The sequence below is a fragment of the Atractosteus spatula genome, chromosome 7 (assembly GCF_055471065.1).
Source record: "Atractosteus spatula isolate fAtrSpa1 chromosome 7, fAtrSpa1.hap1, whole genome shotgun sequence".
Taxonomy (NCBI): domain Eukaryota; kingdom Metazoa; phylum Chordata; class Actinopteri; order Semionotiformes; family Lepisosteidae; genus Atractosteus; species Atractosteus spatula.
This window is the reverse complement of record NC_142712.1, coordinates 13,149,222-13,174,923: the sequence shown is the minus strand read 5'-3', so window position 1 is coordinate 13,174,923 and position 25,702 is coordinate 13,149,222. Positions and strand designations below refer to the sequence as shown.

The following is a 25,702-nucleotide window of genomic DNA, read 5'->3' as shown; positions in this document are numbered from 1 at the left end:
ACTATGGACTGAAACCTTAAAAGTCCAATTTCCCATAACCGAGTTTAACAGATGTATTTTTTTACTAAGGCTGGTGCAGGGAACTGAAACACATCGGATCTGAATGAAGTGACACGCGGAGTTAGATTAAATAGGTGTTGAACAATAACAAAAATAATAATAATAATCGTGTTTCAGTGTGTGCTGAATTATTACTATCTCATGGCTTATAACATAGGTAAGAAAGACTATCTTCTATTTTATGTCACTTGCCTGATTATATCTGCTTTCCTTTCTTAATTGAATTAGGCTCCTGTTCCACCAGCCGAAGGCAATGTGCCGAGCGTCTGAGAGAAAGCACCTTGTCTTAAGCGGACCCTTTAATTGTCCGAGCCCGGCCACTGCTTTTTGTATTTTCTGTTGCCTACAGTATAATGCCACAAGAGGTCCTGTAACTTAACCAGATTTGAAAGAGGCTGCTGCCAGCAGGTTTGTCATGGTTCACTAAAATAACTCGAGAGCAAATAGGTTGCAGAATAAAAAAAAAATCTCCTTTTATGCCCCCTTCTACAGCATATATACCTATATGTAGGACCATGTATTACCATATATATGGTCCTGCATATTGGCATGCAATATATATACACAGATGTTTGTATGAACTACTGTAACTCGTAGTTAATTTCTACTGTAAAACCAATTGAAAGAAGGACTGACTGGTAGGGTAACTGTAATTAAAATTAATGACTTGTCAGTGTGAGTGATTGTGTTTGTAATTGAACACATTTCTGTACATGATATATGTAATTCGCCCTAGGTAAGGGCGTCTGCTAAGCCAGTGATGAATAATATACACGGTAACGTGTTGTAAGCTTGAATGGCCGCGACTAACTTCGCTTGTGTCTTGTGTCTGAGAGCTTGAAAGTAAATGCTCCGCCGGGTGTGTGTCACGCTGAGTAGCGTATTGCTGTTTATGAAATGCTTGAAGTTAAGAGCATGGGCAGTTATTGGTGTCGTCTCGCTTCTCTGTCACACTAAAACGCAGATGCACAAGGTTGGAAGCGATATGACAGCTAATAAGTAGGCTACTGGATTAAAGACTGGTAGGAGTCTCGGTGGTACCATTTATCGTTCATTTAAATAAAAAAAGCACTCGATTTTTTACTTTTTAAAAAGACCCCATTACAGAAATATTTTAATATGAACTGTTTCCTGTACAACAAATCATGGGATTTTATCTTGGAAAATATTATAATTGCAGCTAAAACGAGTATTTGTGCGAATGTTTGGCCGAATACCTGCGCCTTACCTTTTTCTTTTTACATTTCTTACACGTAGCTTTTACATTTTTAAGGAAAAGCAATTTCATAAAGATGGTGTTTCTGAATTCTTGATAATATTAACACATTTTGTTTTGTAAAATTAACATATAAATACATAGAATAGAATTTAAAATGTAAAGTTTCAATAAAGAAAATTAAGAAGTAGAGATGATCTCATTAATGTTTTTACGTATTGTAATACGTACTACTATTATTATTTTTACTAATAATAATACTGCTATAATAATATTATAGTTTTTGTTCTTCGTTGATTCTTTGGCGACAGTAAACGAATCAAGAAATGGGTTTTCAGCACCTTGTCTTAACGGACAGCGGCACGTAATTGTTGCTCTGAGTGTTAAAAGGCTCCGGTGAGTCTTAACTTCGGTTGGCTTTGTCACAGTTGTTAGCGGATTTCATGTTTTACTTCCAGTTTATTCGTGTATAATATACCCATGTATATCATACAACTAATCGTCTTTTTGAAACGAATTAACATGTCAGACGCACACAAGAATATAGTTCAATATATAAAACTAAAAATATTCCTCTGTGGCTTCATGAATTGTTGCCTGTCTCTTTTTCTATTATCATTCCTGATGTGATAATTAAATCATAATTGTTGCATCAGGAATGATAATGTATTCGGTAGTTCATTGCATTATAAAGACCAGAAAAATGGGCTGTCGATAATTTTTAATAAAAAGTGCATTTTTATATAAAGAAAAATGTTTATGTTTCAAAGGCAGACTTATATTGGAAAGCAGCTTCAAAGCGAAAGGACACTACCGTATATAATTCAACAATACCTTTTATCCAACAAAAAAGAATGGTGGTAATAAAATCATTTCGAGAATTTATTTGGCCTCACATCTACAATAATAATTTAAAAAGACATACATTGTTACATTCAATAAGGTACTCCAATAAAATAATTAATCATATATGGAGATAAAATCGTATTAAAAAGTTCCATAAAATCTTTCAAATTAATAATTACGAAACTGTCATTTACCACTTTATATGGTTGTGCCTTTTGAAAAGTATTTGTAGTCTTGCTTGCAACTTTGTCTTTACTCATAGTTTCGTTTATAATGATAAAGCTGCATTTTTAATCATTCTTCATTTTCTTAACTGAATTATAACAAATTAAACTTCACTTACGATAAATATAACCTTATTGTTTTAATTTGAAAAACCAAATAACTTTCTCAGATATTATAAACGAGTCAAATCTAAAATCGTGTCATTAATATTTTCCACTTAAATTATACTTACATTATCGTGTGATTTTTTTTTAGCTTGTGTTAAGCGAATGTCACCATGTAATTAATGACATTTAACAATTACATTTATATAAATGTCTACGCAATATAAGAGCAGGTTAGTAAACTAAGCTCTTAAAATAAAACATGAAACTACGAAGAAGAAATACATTTAAATAAGCTTTAATCGTTCGCTTTAATTACTTATGAAAGAAAGCCGTTTTGCCTACAATAAGGAAACGTCGTGTACCCATCATTCAAATATTGTTGGGGTGCATTAAGACAACAACCTAATGGGACTATAACAATTCCTCCTGCTCTCCAGATTTAGAGCCACATGTGTAGTCTTCATCATCAGGTGGTAAAATTCATCGACTGCTGCAGAGATTCGACATTTCACACTGAATCACCTCTTTTTTGTTTTGCTTCGGGGACTGTTCCCCCTGAAAAGACTTGTCTCTGAAACCCGTTACATCTTACAGAGACTTAATTTACAGCCCCGGGACAGAGACCAGATTGGCCCCCCGAATATCCTTTCTTTGAACCCAGGTTGTTGCTGTCCCATCCATTTCTACTCCCTCATCCCCACTATCAATCCGTTTTTCACCTATCCATCACCGCAGCTCCGTTTCCTGCTCTCATCCATCTTACCCTGCTCTGCTACTCTACCTCTTTATTAAGGCAATCTGCATTCACAAGCGATCGGTCTTAGTTCTGTCACCCTCACATCTGCATTTGTGTCCAGGGCAGAAGGCTCTTGTTAGATCCAAGCGCACTATGCTATAGCTGTACATGAGCTATTGGAAACATTAAATGCCATTATACCAAAGACATTAACGGTAGAATGGATTCATTCAGTTGCAAAGCTGCTCGTGAATTAATCTCTTTAAAGTTTAAGAAATGGTCGCATCATTTTCGTTTCAGCAGTCACTTTGTGCCTTAATCGGTAGTTTAATATAATCTGCTCTTTTAGCATTGAAGTGTAAGCGATAGTTAGAGTATGAAATATCTAAGGAAATCAGTGCGTTTGACTGAATACAAGATAGAACACAAAAAATCAGTTTCATTGGTATACTGTTCATAGCTTTGTTGCACAACAGAAAAAATAAAACTATCGTAAAACCATGTAGAAGATAGAAATCGTATTAACCGAATTTCAGTTAAACGAACATTACTTAACAGCTAGGCTACTTTTTACTGTTTCATAGTTGAAATGTGTTTATACATTAAAGACAAAAAGGATCATATGAACGCAAAGTTTTATAGGTTTTAATATGCAGTGTCTTTTCCGAGCTGTCAATCTTCGGTGTAGAGAAGCCCCTTATAACTTTTGTTCACGCCTTTATTTACCCAAACGTCATGAATCTGAATAGTGGCCATTAATGTTACGGTTAATCACCAATGAATTTTAAAGTCAAAGTTAAACCCCCTTTATATCCTTTCAGGTCCCTCAGAGAGGGAATTAGCCGAGATTTTAGGCCATTTTCAAGACAAACACTTCGACAGTAGTGGATTTGAAAGTCTGATTAGACAGAACGAGAGGCTTTCTCTTTGAAGGGATTAGACGGAGAGCTAGTGTGGTGTTCAACACGAGTAAAGGTCGCTGCTCTTTTCGCAGAGTTGGCAACAGTTTAACTTTTCGAGAAAGGGCTGACCAATTCACAAACTCGGACACCAGCTGGTTTTGAAGTGCTCTGTATGTGTGATTCAGGAAAACAGCTGGAAAGTAAAATTTCTTGTTCGTCCACTTATCGGTTAAATAAAATATTTTTATTTTTTACCTTTATTATCATATACAACCGGTTCCTCAGATATCGTCTTTAGTAAAATGTAACTGATATTCAATTTTATTTTTGAGGCACCTTTTTAATAACAGAACACAAGCAGCCCAAGAGCTTGATGATAATGGACGAGTACATTTCTGGATTACAGAATGCTGGCTGGACTGTCTAGCCCTGCCTCTCTCCTTACAAAACTAACCTACAGTTGACCTATAGATTTCTATACACATGACACGCATGGTTTCTCTATACACATATAATCTAGTGGTTTAGAAATGTCCCAGTTACATATCTAAATCGATCCTTTTTCTGTTTGATTATTTTTATAAGGATGTGACTGTCGCAACGTTTCCCATCAACTGCTACCCTTTTTGACTTTTTATATTATATTATTTGCTTCTCATTTACTTTAGGGAGCTGCTTTATTTCCTGACCGTGTAATCTCCTGTACTTTAGATGCAGTAACTTTATTTTCTCTAATTTATTATGTTTCCATTCACTTTATAGGCTATTTATCGCAACGTACTTCAGCTACTGTAACCATTGAAAGTCACCTTGAGTAAATAACGTTTTATACTGAAGCAGAAGAAGCGTCGAAAACGAACATCACAGTCTGTCGACTTTTGTTAAAAACAAAAAATATATATTCTAAATCCCACATATGTCGTGTTTTAGAAGCACTGAAACTGGGGGAAAAAAACTAAAAATACCTTGAATTACATGCAAACAACAATGTTACAATAAAACGCCTGTCCATCTTACTATTAAAACGAGCCAATAATTATCAGATAAAAAGCAGACGAGAAAACCAAAAGAGCTACACACATATTTAAGTATATATAAGGTAAAATGGAAATCAGAATATTGGGAAGCAATAAGAGACGTCCCATGAGAAGCTCCGTTTAAGTAACATGCTCCTTTTACATTTACATCTCTTCCCCCCCCCCCCAGCTGCTCAACCTGAAATGGTCCAGGAGAGAAACGGCAGCTTCTCCAAACAAGATAATTAGATCAGAGGATCTGGGTTGCCTTTCTGAAAGGAAGGCCCAACTGGCAGGGCGCTGGAGTTGTGCGAAGTTAATTGAATTAAGTTTTCTCTAAACTAATTAGACAGCAATCTGCCACGCGAGCTGTCCCAGAGCAAGATTCGAATTAGGGAGAATGGATTTTTTTCCCCCCATCTTGAAAAAAGGTGGACGGGTTTGGGCGTCATCTTTTTACTATTAACATTTTGTACGGGCGGGCGTACAAACAATAGCCTGTCAACTAATTCTATAACAGCTCTTTCCTACCGTCGGATCTACGACTCAACTGTGTCGTAACGTGACGGAGAGGAAGTTTTCTTTTTTTTAAATCATCAAAAGTAACTTTGAGATCTCGCAGAAGTAACACTTTTCATAATAGTCCAGCTTTATGAAATTATTAGAAGTACATTAAGAATATGGCTTAAAAACGCGACGATGATGCTGGCCAAATGTTTAAGTGGTGTTTTTTTTTAATTTCTATATATTTCCTGTAGATCATTATATTATGAAAAAAATATCCAAGAACCAGTATGTCCGATGTGCTTTTGAAAAGTCATTGATTTTGCACGGTGCTTCACCTTTATCTTCGAGTTAACATTTAAATGCGTATAACGGAGGTGTACTGTATATAGGGAATTTAAATCAGTACGTAGATAAGTATTATCCAGAGTGAGTGAGGTAAATAATACCGCCCACGGTTGCCTGGATTTTGTCCAGCAGGTAATCAGCCGAAAACCTGCAGCGCCGAGAGACGGCGCCCTAATGATTCTTGGAGTCCTGGAAAACGTCAAATCTATTCAAAAAGATTTTTCGACTCCTTAATGTACTTAGAGTTTCGGTGTCTCATCACAGAATCATTATAACTTCAGCTGCAATATAAAAAAAAACAGTACAGTAACGTTACAGGACAGAACTCCATTATATTCAGAGCGACTGTCTGGGACTACAGTGAAAAAGAGCAGCGCATTTGTATAATCGTGGTTAAAAGTACAGACAAACATGGTAATTCATATGGAGAAGTTTGAAATGGTAGAATCAAGAATATAAATGCAAACTGCGAGAGTGAATTCATTAGTGTAAGAAATGATGAGTAATTAGTGTAATTTAAAGGCATACTTCAATTGCACTGAGCTATGTCAACTCAAACTTGAGCCCTAAACCACCGAGTGCTGAGTAGTTTTTGGGCTCTGGTCTTTCCTCACATGGAGTCATAGGTTCAAATCCCCTGTGAAGACAATGCCGATGTACTTTTGAGAACATTTTTGCTTGGCAATCCAAGTTGTAAACATTGGTCACAAATCTATAACAAAAAATGGCTAATTGTTATCTCTGGTTAAAAAAAGAAAAATCTGATAAGGATGAATTAATTGTCTTCGCCGTGCAATTCCGGTGAATTTACAGTGAGGTTAGGTCTTGTGGTCATGGAACAGCATTTCACACTCTGCTTGTGAGAAAGTCAGTTTCAGAGCTCAGGAGAGAGTAATACATCAGCGCAAAAGATGTGACAAAGAGACATTAAACCCCAGTGTATGCAGAAGAACCAGAAAAACACAGCAGATCTGTCATTATATGCTTAAGATTTGTGAAGTGCAGTGAATACACAACACCTATCTTTAAGGGAGGCTCCCAGACACACTGCATGCAGGTTGCCTTCTCTGTGGGAAAAATAACTACTCTCTGTCAGGGCTGGAAGCAGAGCATCCTTTTTACTTCAGTGTGGTGTAAACCAAAAAGGCAGGGCCGCCTGCTGCAGTACAAAAGATGAGCGCAAATTGTGTTATTTTAGTGAATCTTAGAAACGACTGCTGACAGCCTCTTAATGAAGCCCTCCTCACTCTCCCAATAACTTAATTCACTATTTACTTTCATTACTGGAATTACATTTTCCTAGTAACACAATATGAGTAACATCATATGCCCACTCCGCTACACTAACCCTCTGTAAACAACGTATTGGGTCTCCTCTAAAGTACATATTTGTTTTCAGTTCATTCACTCAGAATTCAATCACTAAAATTGCATGGAATATAAATAGTGTGACAGACAGGCTCTTTGGAATAACTCCCACCCGCCTTTCCAATACACACACACAAACATACTCCAACCTCTTCCCTGTACTCATGGAGGACGTAGAGATATCTAGGTTGTTTTTAACCCTTTCTGGGTTGAAGGTTGATGAAAGGACAAGAGTGGGGATTTTATATCTTTATAACCCATTCATAGGTTTTCCTTGCACACTTACAGATCTGCTAGATCAATGCCATTTAAAAACTGTCTTTATCTTAAAGGGCTACTTATGGAAATGATTTATTAACCCAGTCTTAATCAGTCCTCATTGTTTCTGTGATCATCTAAATATGTCTGTCTACACATGCAATCTTTCTATCCCAAGATCCTCAGAACACTCTTATTACAGAGATGTGCTCATCTTTCTGCCACCTGGTTAAACACTTCCATCCACATTGTGGCTTCAGGACACAATATGTCGGCAAATCAGGCACAACAAACCACATCAGATCGACTGTACAGAGGACCTGAAGAAATGTGCTGAGCACTGTGAAACTCTTTATACTACAAGAAAGCAAACAGAAATTGTTCAGATACTTTTAAGTGAAGCAACATTGTTTGTACATCCAGTGTTTATTGGTGCACAGCTGGAGGGCAGAAATGTTGTGACCACTGCATATTTTTTTTCACAGGTTCATGAGCTCAGTTTCATTAACATGACTTAAGACCTCTGAAAGACCCTACAGAATTACCTGCAAACCAGGTACTGCTGCATTTTTGTGTTGTTCTACTGTCCCCTCTCCACTCCTTGGCCTGTGATATCACTGTGTGTCATCAACAGCACCCCAGAGCAGGGTCTCACAGAAAAGGCAATGGGCCACAAAACTAAAAAAAAAAAACAGTTTTGGAATATTTTCCCCCAAAACAGTACGGAGATGTAGGCTCCATAAGAAGTGGATAAACTTGGACCCTCCCCTTTTATCATTATTATTATCAGACATTACACACTTGTGACTTTTTTTCTAGCTTACCCTCCTCTCTATTTTTTAAAATGATTTTTCATTCTTGACTCTATTCTTAAATCACCTTTTTAGGACAGGACACTGATTTTAAATTTTGCTCGATACAAAATTCCTTGAAACCAATATTTTTCTAATAACGCTTAGATTTCTGTCCAATATTTAATGACCTTTTGTCAGGCCCAGAGCTGTTAATTCCCCTGTTGGATTTCTATTTGTCCAGCAATTATGAATTTCTTTTAGTTTTTTTTCCTTTTGTACTTAAAGACTGTTTTTTTAGCAGCATACCTTTTATCGGACAAGTTAACGATTGAAATCAATAATACAGGAATTAGGAAAAACAAAGAAATATGACTTGGAGCTCATAAACTTTTCCATCATTCTTTGTTTGTGCTAGACATTAATAGATGTTGCAAATAACCAGCGTTTACACAATTTCACGGCAGCACAGCAACCCGTCTAATGATTGAGGTGAAATGTCAGTTCAAGAAGTGTCATTTTCCTACATAAAGCACTTGTCACTGCATGCCTACCACATTCTGTACAAGTTGGACACAAAGAACCTTGTGAGACAAGGAACCTTTGAAAAGTCCATTTCAAAGGTTACGCCTCCAATATTAATCCATGAATAAGTGAGGGTGATTGATGAATAATAAAATCCTCCTAGATCTTCTTCTGACAAGCCTTAAAAGAGGGAGTTCAAGGAATAACAGGTTACTATTGCCCGGTCAGATGACCATTCTGCCGGACCCCTGTCTACTCAGTGGCATGACAATGTTTGATGGGGGAACACGGAGTTCTATGATTTTCTTTCTTCGCTCCTGGAAAGGCCAAAACCAAATGATTTGAATGTCCAGCTAATCCTGGCTGATCGATTCAGGTGTGACTTGTGGACACAGTGCTAAAATCACAACAGCAAAGGTGATTCTAACAGATCCCCCAACATGGGAGCCACCCATGTAACAGTTTCCTCACTTTGCTAAATCCTTGTAAAAAAGGCATTTTCTAGTGTCAGTTTTATAGCAAACTTGTATCACACCAGCATCATACTTGTGTCAGTTTGGTTCTCTGGCTCTGTTCCCTAAATGTATCTATTCTATTTAAAATTCTGAAATCTTTATGAAATCACTTCTGACTACATCAAAGCCATGAAAACTACACTTAACAACTTGGTACAAGTCAAATGAACAGATACCTTTTATAGTCCTCTCTCCCATTACTGCACTCAGAACAAGCCCTGTGATTCTCCATCACAGACAGTGCATTGGAAGTGGGGATTGGAGTTTGGCAGCTGGGGGGTCTGGGCCTGGCTACAGGGGGCTGGGGGAATGTCACTCTTTTCAATGCTAAATAAGCCCCACAGGAAGAATCCCTGTTCTACATATGTAAGGAATGATGCTGGGAAAAAGAGGAATGTGTTTCTCCGGCATTCCTCCCCCTCCTGCATCAGCCACATACACACGTCTAACATTCCAGTAGCATATTTTTCCCTGCACAGCACTAGATCAACCTGGAAATCTTCAAGAACCACCCACCCAGAACTCTGTCAAACTTCCACTAAAGATCCAAGCGCCCAAACAACTCAGACACCCTTCTCACTCATATTTATTACCCACTTTCCTTTCAGCCCCTTCTATATGAATGAAATACATTCTTTCCCGTCCCTATTGTGGAATAGGAAAAAAAAAAACCTCCCATCAGTTTCTTAAGTACTTTCAGATGTTAACGTGCACATTTGCAGCAAAATGCAGTTCACCTGTCTGATCTGACGTGGGACCAAATGCCGTCATTGTATTGCCTTTGTGTACAGAGCCAATCCAGTAGCAGCAGTGATGCTCTTTGGATTGATAATGATATCTTAATGGGAATGAATTTCAGAGCTACCATATTTATGCCATTTTATGAAGTATTACATCATAATTATTTGCATGGCAAAGTCAAGACAAATAAAAGGATATGGGAGTTGGAGATTAACTGAGAAATTATTCTTAAAACTTCTGTATAATACTCATTTTTAAAATGTATATTGTACTAAAAGTGAAATAGTTCATTCATTTGTGTTTTTCAAAGATGGCACTTTTCAACTGTAAAGCACAAATAGTTATTTAAATCTAAGAGTTTAACAATGATTGTTTAAATTGTTCATAAATTGCATCAATGAATATAACTGAACTTTGGACTTATAAAGCACTTAAATATGTATATGTGATATGATGATGAAATCTGCATACTTTGACCAGGTAGCAACTGGAGTCTATCTTCTGTATATTTTAATGGAACCTGAGCTTTTGCAATGCGATGAATTAAATACATGTTTATGATATTACTATTAACATGAAGAAATATTGCAAACAAGAAAATGATAACTAAAGGGCTGTCTAAAAACCAGGGATTAAAGATAGAAAATCTGAAGTACAATTTAGCCAACAGAGTTTGAAGAAGCAGGTTTATTCACTCTAATACAAAGACAAGTGGATTCAAGTCTGAAGCAAGTTCTTAAGCACTTTACAATGTCTCCACTTCTACAGGCTCTTTTTCATATTGTCTGTGAAATTAATGATCAAAATAGACTACTATATGATGAAATAATTCTGCATCTTGTCAACTCTACATTTCTGTTAATGCCCTTCATCTTTATATCGTTTCAATAGCCTGGTCTCTCTATCTTCCAAATAAGGCCAGGAAACATAAAGCATCATATGTCAAGAGAGTAGGCTGTGCATTGCGCTGTTTCACTGGGGAAGTTATTTTTCTTTAAATGTTACCTTGCTGTGGTAAGAAACCTCAAATTCTTTGCTGGGGCCCTACACTCATTCAAACTGTGTTTCAGCTCCTGTCACTAGCTGCTGTCTAGTTTATAAACTAGGTGGCCCATCTTGTTGAGCTCCAGAAGGCCCAAATCACTACCACACTGCTGGAAATGGTGACAGTGCTGCTGCTTCCTACGCTGTCTACAAGCATGGGTGAGGCTGGATGCTTTTCTTTTTCTGGGAAGAAAATGAAATCTGTCCCAGTGATTTTATCAGTGGGATTTTCACACGCGAACATGCTTGTAAGTTGGCTACACAGCCTGTGGTTCTTCCTGTACAGTTTCTTCAGTGTTTCACCAGAACCTGCAAGCTATCAGTACGCAGGAATGTTCCTTCCTTCACGCGAGGGGCAGCTCCTAAGGAATCACAGAGAGAAAGCCAGCTCCTCTGGGTTAAGAGGGGGCCGGATGTCCAGTTTTTTGGAAGTGCTGTCCTCTCCCACTATTTCCAGGCGCAGGCTGGGGCCCCGGCCCTCAGAGCCGCTCTCCACAGAGCTGTCCACAGAGAGACGTAGTGTGCAGCCCCGCGGGAGCAGCTCCTGTTCGTAGGCCGCGGCTAACTGGTTCACCACTCGGCGCTCCACCTGGACAAAGGGAAGAGTTCACCCAAAGTAGAGGAGCGTTTCACACAACCTGCGACAGGGAGCTGCTCACATGTTCTGTAACTGTCCCTTCGTAAACTTCTCAAACGACAACACAAGACAAGCCAAGAGAAGTTACTTTTCTCTCGGAGTTTGTGGGCATGGACACAGGAAAAGTGGAAAAGCACCTACTGCTGTTTAGCTTATATTTTTGACCCAACAGCCTCAACCATCAGGCATCTTGTACATTATCGGTAACAGGAAACAGGTTCTCAAGGGTATTTCTCAAGCTTACAATTTGGAGATTAATGGAAGTCAAGTCATGGCAGATATAAACATTGGCTCTCTAGATTTTTTAGCAAGATTAACAACCAGCTTGGGAGAACGGACCTGAAGAGCCTGCTTTTGAGTGTGCAGGTCGCAAACACTAGGAGCAGAATTGTGTAGACTGCGTACAAACAGCGAGGATCACAGAAACACCATCAGGAATGAGAACCAGTGGGGCTACATGTCTGTTTGTTCCAGCACACAGCAGGCTCTTGCTGTACCTCGTGTTTAATGGAGCGGGCTCCGTAGTGCAGGTTGTACCCTCCTGCCAGCAGATCCATCACCTCCTGGTCCCACAGCAGAGTGATGTTGTGTCTCTGTTTGGCCTGTAAAAAGAACAGAAACTCAACACAGAATATAGGAAAAGAAATGCATTCACTTAACAGATGACCATTTAACAATACTTCCACATATATTTCTTTTGTAAAGTTATTTTATCTTTACATATATATTTAAAATGATAATACATCAGAAATACCAGAAACTACATTGCTCTACACATTAAGTACATGTAATAAGCATGCATTGGTTTTAATGTTACTATGAGTAAGTGTGTATAACTATAATAAATCAATTATTTAGCAGTTTAAAATGTGCAAAGATGAGAATGATGATTTCCTGTGATTTAACCCAATCAGGACAGAAGTGTACACTGCTGCCTTGAGGGAGTCCAGAAGTAGTATTACATAGCTAGTCACATGCCAAAAAAGTGAGTAATGTATTACTTCGAATTTACCAGTATGGGCGTTTTAGTACTACAGAAGATTTCTTTTATATTCACACTTAATAATGGATTGTTTGTATTTACAGATGACTGTATTGTAAAACACCCAGAGTGTAAATGCTCAGAAGGGAGCTGGTCAGGACGGTCAGTGAGTAAAATTCACAAACTGTGGATAGATAGCAAGCCCTGAAAGAAAAGAAGCCTGGCAAAAATTAAGTGATGTCATGTCATTAGCCAAACCGCTTTATACCATGCGGTCTTGTGGGAAGCAGGAGCCTACCTGGCAAGCAACGAGTGCAAGGCAGGGTACACCCTGGATGGGGTGCCAGTCCATCGCAGGGCGAGTGCAAGCCGATCATACATGGGGACAATTTGGAGGCCACGGTAAAGCCCGAGGGGGGAAATTTGGCCCGGACACCGGGTTAACTCCCTACTCTTATCGAGAAATGCCCGGGGATCTTTAATGACCACTGAGAGTCTGTCATGAAACGCAAGCTCTTCTCTCCCTAAATGTCCATGCACCAATCTACTCAGCACTATTTAAACCCTCACTAGTCTTCCCTTCCTCGCTCATGATTGAGGTCTCCTCCCTGAGCTGCGTATTCGTACGTTTCCTACCCTGCTTTACTTGTTGTTAGACCCCCGGAATTCTGACTCAACACCTCCCTTTGACTACGTCTTCGCCTCCCGATTTGGTACTTACGAACTCTCGACTCCTTCCCGGATTTTGGACCCCAGCTCTTGTACTCGACCACGTCTTCGCCTACCGACTCAACTTCTAACCTTCGCCATCTGAAGTGCCTGGCATAGGATCCTTATCTACCGAAGTCCGGTTATACGTGACAGAGTCAGGACCTCGGTTTAACACCTCATCCGAAAGACGGCGCCCACTACAGTATAGTGTCCCCACCACTATACTGGGGCATTAGGACCCACACAGACCGCAGGTTGGGCGCCCCCTGCTGGTCGCACTAACACCTCTTCCAGCAGCAACCATAGTTTTCCAGGTCTCCGATCCAGGTACTGACCAGGCTCAACGCTGCGTAGCTTCAGTGGGTAACCAGTTGTGAGTTACAGGGTGATATGACTGCTGGCATTAAGTGAAGTAATAATTAAATATTTATAAACCCCCCAGCTGTTAAATTCTATAATATGATTTGGTCAGAGGAGGAAATCTTTCATTGATTTCAATATATTACTCAGGCAAAAATTCATTGATGCCATAGGAAAGGGTATAATGTCACCAGCACATTGAGAACCACATGACGGTGGTGGCTTGTCCCTGATTCAGGAGCTGCTGTGCTTCCGTTTATATCTACTCCCGACACAGACTGTGTAATAATTTTACTTCTGAAACAAATCCTAGGAGAAATCACCAGAAATGTTACAAAAAGGCTTAAAAAAAGACAACTACAAAGCCACTGAATATTGAATTATGTCATTTTGTGAAGTAACACAAAATAAAAAGTTTTTCGACTGTCGTCCAACCTGAATCACCCAATTTTTGCAAAGCCCAGTGTTGGTCAAAGCTAAAACAGGCCGTAGAAATCTGGCTGGCCTCATGCCTTCTACCCTAGTAGTGGATTAAGTTCAGTTCCTGTGTAGAGTGGGGAATAAGGCTGGCCTGAGAAGAGACATGCTGAGCGGGGCGGGCATGGGTGACAGGATGTACGGTGATCTGTACAGCAGGAACCGTTACCTTCTTTGCCCAGAAGCTGAGCTCCTTGCTGACCAGCTGGATGAGCTCGGAGTGGCAGAAAGGCAGGAAGTAAACAATCTCGTTGATCCGACCCAGAAACTCGTCCCGCCTGAAATGTGCCTTGGAACAGAAGGGACAGGCGGCTGTTGAGAGGGTCTAGACCACTGAAGCCATGGACGGTATAATACAGCAATACAGGTTAATTTAAACTATTTTTTATCTTTCCAGAAAACAGGAATATTTAAAGGAATTAAATGCAAGTCAAAACAAGCTGGCTATTACAAGGGGATTTTGAAAAATACAACAATATGAATATTATTATTGATCATTTCATTTTGAAATGCAACTCAAACTCTGGACCCAGGATTTGGTGGGGTAAATGTCAGGACCTCAGGCTTGCAAAACTATTCGACCAATCCCCAGTCATATGTAATCTTTTCATAAGAAACATCTGTCCAGGCTTTAATTCAATCATGGTCTGGCAAATGAGGTGTGATTACCTTCAAAATAGGGCGAATGACATTCTCCTTGAACTGCTTCGATATGGTGATTTTGTCACTTATTTGTACATCATCTGCAGTGAAAAACATTATGAACTGCACAGCAGTATACAAACAACTACGTATCTTAAACAAAAGAACATGAATCTTTTCTATGTTTCTAAGTATACAGTTATAAGGCATGAGCAACACACAAGACTGAATAGAACTTGAAATAATCACAACCAAATGCCATGCAGAGACAGTGTCTTTCTTCAGGTCTTCTGACAGAAAATGCACACCAGACTGTGCCTTTGCCAGTTTATAGCCCATAACTACAGAAATGCATCTGACCAACAGCTATGGTTACATTTTAATTGGTGAACTGAATAAATGCTGTCTGACTTGGGAAAACTAGAGCTGGATCTTAACTGTTCTAATCATTTACTGTAATATCAAAATGTACCATTTCTGGGAACAAAAAAGGTAAATTAAGCCTGGCTATTGTCAGTCTTGTGTATAATTAGATTATTATCGAAAGCCAAAGAAAATTTAGTATCTTATTACTCAATTGACCATAAGCTTTAGTTAAAAATACGATAGGAAATAACTAGAGTTTTTGTTTTTGCAGTATGGTTCTAATATTGTTATTACGGGTTAAGATCTCACCAAGATTCCCTGCAAGTCTCCTTCGGCTCACTTCCTGAGCTTCACGTCTGAGCTGCAGAGCATGCTGGGCAATCTCATCGCTCGCCACGTTGGATGTCATGATGAAGATAGCGTCTTTGCATTCAATTGTCTTCCCTTTCCCATCGGTCAGCCTTCCCTAGGGAAAGATTTAGGAAAAACGGACAGAGCGTAGATTTTTTTTTATGTGGCTCTGAAGTGTATTAGCACCGTAAAGAGAACACAGCCCAAAAACTGAAGGAAAAAAGGAAATGGACAGAATCAATTGTGAGATATTCAAAGGAGAACCACACTAGATAAATAAGGGATTCGGTATCTGTCTGTACAACTGGCATTCAGATGAAGGATAAGCTGTGAGGATGTCTGTAGCGCTCAAGGAATGAATCAGACTTCTTTGATTATGCTTCAGAATGCAGGGCACTCTGACCTAGTGAAAAGAACATAACATACATTGTGAGAGAAATTTCTATTTCCAAAATAAGTCAAATGAAATAAGTGACAGGATTCCTATATTTTATGTGAAATCTTGTCTCCTCGTGCGGGCATAGCTGAGGGCACCATAAAACAGCACTGGTGATTTGGCTTCTTCTCTGAGTGCCTCTGATTAGCAGAAAGCCAGGGTACTGTCTGGAGCTCTTGCCGCTTAGCTATCGATTTCCCATTGCCTCAGATTTTTAAGATCTATGCACAACCTTTAAAGGAAGAGGAGGTGATATTAATCCTTCAGATGCTCTGTTATTAAGGAAGCAATCTCCAAGGACAAATGCATGCTAGAGAAACTGGAGAGAGCTGCTCAAAAAGCCGGTCTGTCATTTTATGACTGCTCAGAAAAGCCCATCATCCTCCGCCTTACTATAGTTTTCCCATTTCTCAAATGCAACCCGTGTTTTGCATGAACCCAGAATAAACTGTGGACATGACTGAGCAATGAAACTGAACATGCCTTTTTATGATGTGCACCCACTGTATGACATGCATCCGGCACAGTACAGTATATTACATACAGTCAAAAAGCAAACAGCAAAACCCAAAGTCTCTGGATGTGCCTTTTGTTCCAGATTTAAAATCACCAGTAATTTAATATTATTATATTAATAATCAGTTTCTGAATGACTTCACTTGAATCTCTTTGTTCAGCTTTATTGGTGCTGAAAGTCCATAAGTGCTCAGTGACTGACGCAACACTTTCTCTGTTGCATTATGTGCTGTGTTTAGGTGCACAACACTGTATCAGCCCAATGAAAAGTGCAGCAGCCTATGAGGCTCATCACACCTCAAAGGAATCTTTAACACACCTGTAAGGCATTCTTACAGACTAGGAAAAAGTCTCATTGCGAATTTAGATTCACAGCCTAACACTAGCTTTAGGTGTCTTTTTATCATCTTTTCATCAATGTATAGTATGTTACACATATGTCAATAGTTTTAGAAAAATGAATGCCTATGAATATCTACTCAGACTGGGATAACATATAAAATGTACTGAACAGGTGAGTTTTCTACCCAAGAAACTGGGTATGATACCTCATCAAAGAGCTGCAGCATGATGGTGAGCACATCAGGATGGGCTTTGTCCACCTCGTCAAACAGCACCACCGCATTGGGACACTGCTTGAGCTGCTTGGTCAGCTGACCACCTTCCTCATGGCCCACATAGCCGGGGGGGGAGCCTATGAACTTGGCCACCTAGGAGGCAGAGAGAGATAAAGAGGGAAAAAAAGATGGAGTCAGCTTCAAGTGGACAACAGTTGTTTGACACACAAAGTTAGCTGCATATTTTAAAAAAACAGGTAAAAACAGGTTTGTAATGCTACAGAGAAATATGTAATGCTGCTATAGATACATGATTTATTTTCTTTTTCATTCAGGACAAAATATTAGTGGATATTTGGTATGAAAGTTAAGTGTTTTATAACTATAGTCTAAATAATGAGAGAGGTCCAATAAACACTAGCCAGCAGAAATGGAGAGAATTTCCAGATTTAGGCAGCTCCACTGAAGTGGTTTTTTTAAAGTCAATTTTGTCCTTTCACCTCATGTTTCTCCTGAAACTCTGACATGTCCATTCGGATGAAGCCCTGAAAATAAAGATGGGATTAAAATGCATCAACACCAACAAACACAAGATTTAAAAACTAAAGCTTTTTTTTTTCCAAGGGTGCAAAACGTTTTGAAAATTAAACAAACAAGGGAAAAGTACTTGAGAGCTGAGCAATGGTTAACAATGTGATTCCTATGAAACAATTTTGCCACACGGAAAATGCAGTACATGAAGTAACAATGCTCCTGTAAGTTTACAGGTTTAGAATGTTTTGGTATCACATAATTAACTAAATAAATAAGTGTGAAGAGCAGGGTTTCTTAAGATAATCACTCATGCCGGATAGATTTCTGGCTGACACCTGTCCTTCTACTTCTCAGGTACCACAGTGTGTCAATAACAGCAGCACATAAAACCCCTGGTAAGCTGTACCTTCTTGACGTCTTTGTGCATGTATCGGGCCACTTGTTTGGCTAGCTCTGTTTTACCTGTGCAGGAGGAAAACAGAAGGAAGCATTTACAGTGTGCTTTAATACCACATTCTGTGTTGTGTTGATGGATGTAGTTCAGGTGTTCTTATACTAACCAGTAAAATGTACTGTGAAAGAAATATACAATGTACTGTGTGAATGGGACTGATACTTAAAATGGCTGAACCATCTATTGAACATCTCTCATAATTTCTATTAAGGATGACGATGATGATCATTATTATCATCAGCCAATTTTCTTTAAAACATAGCCTCTAAAACAGGTTAACAAACCATTCGTATTTTGCAACACTGATTTGACCACTAAAGCCTGTGCTTTCAGAATAATTGAATTTTAATTTTTACCTTGAACATTAAGTTTAACAGAGGACCTGGACAGTACTGTTGCTCTATTGCCATATGGTTTATAACAATCCATATATGTTTTCTACATGATTATCCTACATTTGCCCATTTAATGGAAGAGATGAATATTAAAAAACATCCATTTTTCAGAGCTGTTCCAAACATCAACACTAAAATTACTACTATAGACACTATAATGACTGCAGGAACTTCAGTGCTTTTCCTTCTCTTTCCTGGTCACATGAAATCCAGCTGGTTCACAGCTGATTGGATGTGGCTTTGTTTTCCTCTACAAGCAGAACGAACTCTCTGCCAGCTCCTTCCTCACATATTCACTCAGTACAGTAGATGTAAAATATTCCCTTTATAAATTTTAATATACATATAGGATAAGAGGGGGACTTGTTGCTCAGCTGTTAAATATTCATGTCCTCTGGCAGGCTGCTTGTATGTCGCTGCAGGCTAGAAGAATATGAAAGCCAGGCAATTTCCATAAATTTCCACACTTTATCGTACAAACAAACAACTTAACAGGCAGGGGAAACAATTAACCCCCTGTGGAGGTGCGCAGGTCTTTCCGTCTGCAATATCTGCCTGTCAGCTCCCGTGTTAGCTGTGCATTTTGGGCTGTATTTCTGCAGCAATCTAATCTCAAAGATGAACAACTGTAACTATTTAAAGTCACTATTTTTGAACTGCACTAATTTACTCAGGTCGTTATTATGGTGGCTTTCGTGGCTCAGACTTGTATCGTGGAGCCAATGAAAACGAAATACAACACCTGAGTTTGCAAACCTAAAGTGCACAGATAGTCTTGTTGTGCAGGAAGGGAAAAGCAACTGGACTCAATTAGCCTGCCTATTTACTAGGCATTCAGCAAAGCTGGAGACTGGCCAGAACGAACTCCACGATTGTGCACTGGGACCAGTTCCATTGGGCGGAAAGTACAACACAGGCCTTGGCTTCACATGAGGACTCACATATGGATTGACTGCACAATGAATTCATGTTCTGTCGGCTGGTCTGACCTTTTGGTTTGGTGACACCGATTGTTCCTCTAGAGGCTTTTGTTATGAGAGACACGGTAATTACCAAGAAAGGAGGGAGAGGTTGTAATCAGAAACTGAACATAAATGTGGTGAACACTTAGCGAAAGCCGATTCAAAAAGGGCAGGCATGCGGCCTGTGGCCTCTTGTACCAATTCCAGATGAGCCCAGGAAGAGGAAGACAAGGGGATGCTCTTCGTCGTACCAGCCATTTTCCTTCCTCCGAATTGCTGCCGGGAAAAAAGGTGGAAAGAGACAGAGGCTCAGGAACAGGCAGTGGAAAAAAAAAAAAAAGACCTCTGCAAACTGAATACATCAATGACACAGGAGCGCGGATAATTATCGCAGACTCTACACGATGTTCTGACTGCTTTCAGCCTCCACTCTCAGTCATTCGGACCATTAGCCCCGCGTAATTTCATTAGCCATCCCGGCGCTGGAGAAACCAAATCGAGTTAGCATGGATCCAGGAGAGCAGCCCGGGGAAAAGGGTTCGGATAACGCCAGGTTGCCCTGGCAACCAGCTCGAAAAAAAAAAAGAGAGAGAAAGCAGCGCAGGCCTGCGATGGCAGAGGGCGGGGCGAAACACAAAAACCCAAAAAGAAATAAAATCAGAGGCACTTAGACATGTGTGGCTGCCAAGAAGGGCTTTATTTATTTATATTTCCTTATTTACTTATTTATTTTAAAGACAAATAGTCTGTTTTGTGTAATGAGAAGTGAAAGGCAGTTTCAGTAGGCCAATATGAGGCATCTTACAAAAGAAATGAACTTAAAAAGCTGTCACATTTCTATATATAAAATTCAACAGCTCAAAATAACTTTTCACACTGGCTGTGAGCATTAAAATTGCACCAGGAAGATGGGTTCTCTCAAAGCTGTCAAGATGGCTCAGTTGTTGATCATGGGATGTGTAGTTTTTTTCCCCCCTCAAAGAGTTTATTAACGTTCTCACAAAAAAAGAAAATGGACAATCGTGCCAAAATAAAATCAAAGCTCAATAGTACGCCAGGGCTATTAAGAAAGTTTCTGCAATATTTGCTGTCTGTGCATGAAATCAAACATCCACTTCAGCACAGCTGAGACCCTCTTGAACTGTTAAAAAATGTCACTGAACACTCCCAACAAACGATGTAGTGTGTGTAGCAAATTGTAAAATTAGTTTTATGCAAGATACATTTGTGCAAAATATGCAGGCAGTTTCAACAGTAAATGAGACATCTTGCTGGACACAAAACTAAATTAATCCTTAAGCTATTTAACAAAGCACGGCACAAAAAAGAAACAGATGTACACATGAGACTAATGCAGCAAAATACGTTAGGACAAGAGTTGGTAACAGACAATCTTATGCTGTAAGATTTTATATTCCCGATATGAAAGGATTTTTATTATCCTGAGAAAAAATCAAAATGACAGAAAGAAGTCATATTAAGTATGTTCATTTTTAGAAACAGGAGATATAGCACTCTGAGCAGACAGCAGGGCACACAACAGCATTTATTCTGTGTTTCCATTCTGTTATTTGTTATAAAGATAAATCTCTGAATGCTGCGGGCTACTTTCTGTACTGTGGGCAATAATATTTTTTCATAATGTTGCTGAACTGAATGTAACTCTAAGATTTTTATTTATCACACCACAGCAGCACCCAGGGGACCCCAGAATACTTGATTCTAGCAACCTCCTTCAGTAAAATGCAGTGTTGTTGGAGGACAGCTGAATCACAAGATAACCACACGTGAAACAAGTAATCACCTGCTTTGGGACCTGATTTCTAAAAGAAAGGTATGCCTACACTTCCAGAACTTACCTTTCTGTGTAGAGTCAGTTATGAAGGTAATTCAACTGTGTTGGACACAAAAAGCCCTTATTGGGAATATATAAGTACTGGAATTCCTACTAAAGACCTTCACACATGAGTTGCACATACTGTACCCAGTCTTACTCCACTGCCGTGAATTACATGTTTATTTTATGTTTATTCTCAGTTATTTGGTCTAAACTCACATCTTTTTTATTATAATCCCAATAAAAATACAGTTCAAAACAGTATTAACATACAACAGATCCATTACATACAGATATGTACAGTAACTAGATTTCATTCTACCAGAGTGCTTTTAGCTTAATTTCTGTGCTTATTTTTGGTGCTGTCCGTCAGTCACTATAGAAACTGGTTCTGATGCTGGAAATGAGTTCAGCTCGTTTAGCTTCATTGGAGAAATGGTGTTTTCTACTTTTCAACCTACCAGACCTGCTGTGAGCTTGCTTTAATTTTAAATCACCACTAATCAGGAGGCAGTTTTTACAGGGGCTGTTTAGAGAAGTGCTGTTTTGGGGGAAGGGGATGGTTGTGGTTTTATGGTTGGGAAGACCTCTGATACACCCCTCCAAACTGCTGTCTATCCAAACTCAATTTACCTCTCCTGGGGCAAAGGACACTTAATAAAATTACAATAGGATAATGGTCTTCAATAACTTTTAGCCACAGTAAGGTAAATGAAGATCAATCAGCCATTCTTGTCCGCCTTCAAATGGTAAGAAAAAAAGCCTCCTTTTACAAAGGCTGACATAATAAAAAAATCATTTCTTCTCTCCATCAGAGTAGGTATTCAGTAGACCATATGTGAATAATAGTTCACAGTACTCTCTGTTCTGCTATTGCTGCTGCTTTGACTGTTATGTTCCATGTTAAACAAACCTACCAAACTGATTTTGGAAAAGACTCCTGTGGTGGAGTAAGAGCATGTATGGTGGGGATGTTTTAAGAGCTGATTTTGAATTACACATAAAATGTGTTATTACTAATCTTAGCAGAAAAGGGAATCTCAAGAGGATGAATGAGACACAGGGATTAAAACAGCAGTCTCCCAGGCTGGTCCACCTGGTTTTCCAGGTCTCTCCGATCAGTGGCTAAACTTCCCATTAATCTCGGTTAATTAAGTCAATAACTGGTTCAATGAAGCGAATGAAAAACACAACTGAACTGAAAAGCAGAGGACCACCTTGTTGCTCTCCAGGACCAGTGCGGGAAACACACGAATTAACCGGAAAAGGATGGTATTAATTGGTCCTTTGAAAAACTGGAGTGATTAAGCCTTGCACTGAAGTGTGAAATGGTAGCTGGTTAAAGCTGTGTTAAATAACTTGATGATGGTCTCTAAGCCTTAGACTGGCCTTACAATGCGATCTGAAACTCTTGATACTCAGCACGGCTGTAGATAGAGCAGTGGCCAAGAGATGGTGGGGCTGTACTGAGAAAAGTTCGCTGATTAGCAGTGAAGGGGCAGATGAAGAAAAAAGAAAACTCACATGCCAAAACAATGGTATCTACGTCTTCACAAATAAACCTCCCCTCTGTGTCCGAGTCCCCCACTGCATGCCGGCCATTTCCCCGAGCTTGTAAAAGGTGCTGCTGATCATTTCTCAGACCCGGCTGATATATTCACTGTATTACTTCACAGGAATCAATAAGCTCAGCCTTTATCAGCGAGTGATGTGGCTGAAATTGCTTTCGGACAATTTGCGACAGCAATAACTGCCCATTTGTCAAATCGGTTTCTGTGCCGGCCTCTCCTCTCTCTCGCGCACGCTGAGCTTGTTGCTGGGGTTGAAGCAGCAGCCAGTTCCTTGGTTCTGACACTGGCCCCCCACCCCTGAGACCTCAGCACAGCCCAGTGCAGGACAGAGCTACCGAAGACCAGGGAACATCCCTCACGATCAACAAGTAGAGAAAACCCCACACTCCCCGAAGACCAATACACTTTATATGTTGCCACGCAGAAACTACATTTAGGAAGCAAATGCTACAACCGCGTTGTGTTCTTCTAAATTTTAGCTCTTGTTTTGTTGTACAAAAATGACTTCCCTTTCTCTCGAGTTACCAAGGGAATATTTATATGAAGGGATCTTTCTGTTAAATTCTCTACTTCTACTACAAAATTCTAAAACCTTAATAAAACCATGTGCCTGCAGCTTCTGCAGTGGTTATTAAATGAAAAATGTATATGCCAAGAACGGATTACAACTCAATCTTTTCAGGAGTAGCAGGCTCTCAGATTCAGTTCTCACAAGCAAGAACTCAAACAAAAAAGAGAACAATTTGATGTTATTTAAAAAAGACTAGGCTTAGCAAACACCTAACTAATGAGTAAGAAGTGAAGGTCACAACATGCATGCAGTGTTCCATTAACTCCGCCTTGTTTTATGGAAAAAAATCTAACAATATTCTTGGGAACTAATTAAAGGAAACACAAAGCATGCATATTGAGCCTATACGTTGAGAAAAAAATATAGTTAAATTTTGCGTTTAAGACTCCAAACACGTCAGTTTCATGTTATATGAGAAAAGAGCCGGTTTAATTTATTTCTGCTCTTGCAGTCACCAAAATATACAAGATACCCCCACAGCCCCGTATACAAAGCTGGGCCCTACAGGAATAAGGCAGGTTTCATACACAAGGTAATCGTTCAGTTGAAATCTTCTGACAAGACTATGAGGAAATTAATCTCTCAGCGTTCCTTATGCAGCACCTCATAATATTTATCCTTACCGACAGTGGGATGAAACTCATGAGAAAGGAGAATAAGTATCAGAGAGGTTTATTCTGCAGAACACCCATGAGGACTAGACCCTGCTTTTAGCCCACCGTTGCTCCCTCCAGCCCCTGACGTCTGATGTCTGTGGTCAATGTCTCTGTGGAAGAGACCATGTTTCCTCAGCCAGGTCCTCAACGAGCACATTCACTGTGGCCACACATTTCATCACAGAACATGATGCGAGGCCCAAAATGTGGACCATGGGTCTAGTGTCTTCAAAACGGACACCGGACGTTCCAAAGGCGATAAAAACAGGGATCTCTGGAGTTTTAAATTGGAGAAGGAGAAACGATGATTATGAAAGCTTGGGAATCCTTATCCTATGATTAAGAAAAGGAACTGGTGTTCCATCTGGCAAGTGAAGCTGTGGAAACTTTTCATTCTTAGCTTTTAGTCTCTTCAGTTGAATAAAGATGAATGTTTTCCTGAAACACATAACGATTAAGAAATTGTTTGGGCCTTGATGCCTACAGTGTAAAAACTTCTGATCGGTAGTGTGACTGAACTCTCATATACAGTATTTCTCTGTATTTGCCCGTAAAGTGAGCACTACGCCCCTAACCAGTGCTACGGGCCGCAGCACTAATATGTAAGACAGAGCTCTTTGGGTAATGAAGCCCTTTGGAAAAGCGGTATAAAGGTCAGCCCTTATCTGCAGGCACAAGGAATCAGCCTCTGTCTCTTTAACTGGGCGACAGAAGAAGGCTAGAGGGAAAGAGGGAGAGAGAGAGAAAGAAAGCGCTTTCTCCCCATAATTCAATTAGAAAGCAGCTCTCAGCCCCAGCACAGCAGCCAGCTGTAATGCACGCAGACACTGCCACCTGTGTCACACTTAGGGAGTACCCATTAATCACAATTAGCCAATTAGCTGGCACAGCCTGCCCAGATCAGCCACTCTCTCCCGGCTGGTGAGTGAAGTCAGTGGTTAACCTTTAAGAACGTTGGCTGGCCACGGAGAACGAAAGAGACAGAGAGAGAAACCAGGGAAGGAAGAGGAATGGAGAGCTGGAGACGGGTTCAGGAATGAAAGACAAATAGCTTTTGGCAAAGCCGGTTTGCAATTGTGCAAGAGGCTGGCATATTTTTTGATTATGTACATATCTTTCTATGACTGCATCCTTAAAGGTCACTTCCTCCTAAGTGTTTTAACACATTGGACTCTGTAGCCCCAACAGTGGGACTTGTCCTGAGATATATGACTGGGAAAGGGATCACACTGACCATCATATCCAAGAGAGCACTTGCCAACTTGTCAAGAAGAGATGAAGACTGCTGGCTCGTCATCGGCCAGAGTCATTGGACAAATAATGCTGGATAGAAAACAGCGTTCAATCATCGTGTGGATTGTATCAGTGCCTCCCTGACATATGTAATTTTTTTTATTTCCCTCATCAGAGCAATGCTCTGCCAAACGCCTGGTGAAGACCTTTCTTTCCATCTCACAGAACAGGGGTTGAACTCAGACGTTACCT

The 25,702-nt window shown here is 39.7% G+C and overlaps 1 protein-coding gene across 1 annotated transcript in view; it reads right to left on the bottom strand.

Annotated features, from left to right (window-relative positions):
* Window positions 1–10,830: 10,830 nt before the first annotated feature.
* clpb (ClpB family mitochondrial disaggregase) overlaps window positions 10,831–25,702 on the bottom strand; it is a 41,082-nt gene continuing 26,210 nt past the window's right edge. Inside the window, exons 8-16 of the mRNA XM_088921336.1 lie at window positions 19,781–19,858; window positions 18,178–18,233; window positions 17,738–17,782; window positions 17,229–17,390; window positions 15,687–15,843; window positions 15,039–15,112; window positions 14,539–14,658; window positions 12,337–12,441; window positions 10,831–11,791 (exon numbers count right to left, since the gene is read on the bottom strand). Coding sequence (XP_088777462.1) covers window positions 11,573–11,791; window positions 12,337–12,441; window positions 14,539–14,658; window positions 15,039–15,112; window positions 15,687–15,843; window positions 17,229–17,390; window positions 17,738–17,782; window positions 18,178–18,233; window positions 19,781–19,858 — 1,016 coding nt within the window. The 3' untranslated portion in view covers window positions 10,831–11,572. The remainder of the gene's footprint in view (window positions 11,792–12,336; window positions 12,442–14,538; window positions 14,659–15,038; window positions 15,113–15,686; window positions 15,844–17,228; window positions 17,391–17,737; window positions 17,783–18,177; window positions 18,234–19,780; window positions 19,859–25,702) is intronic.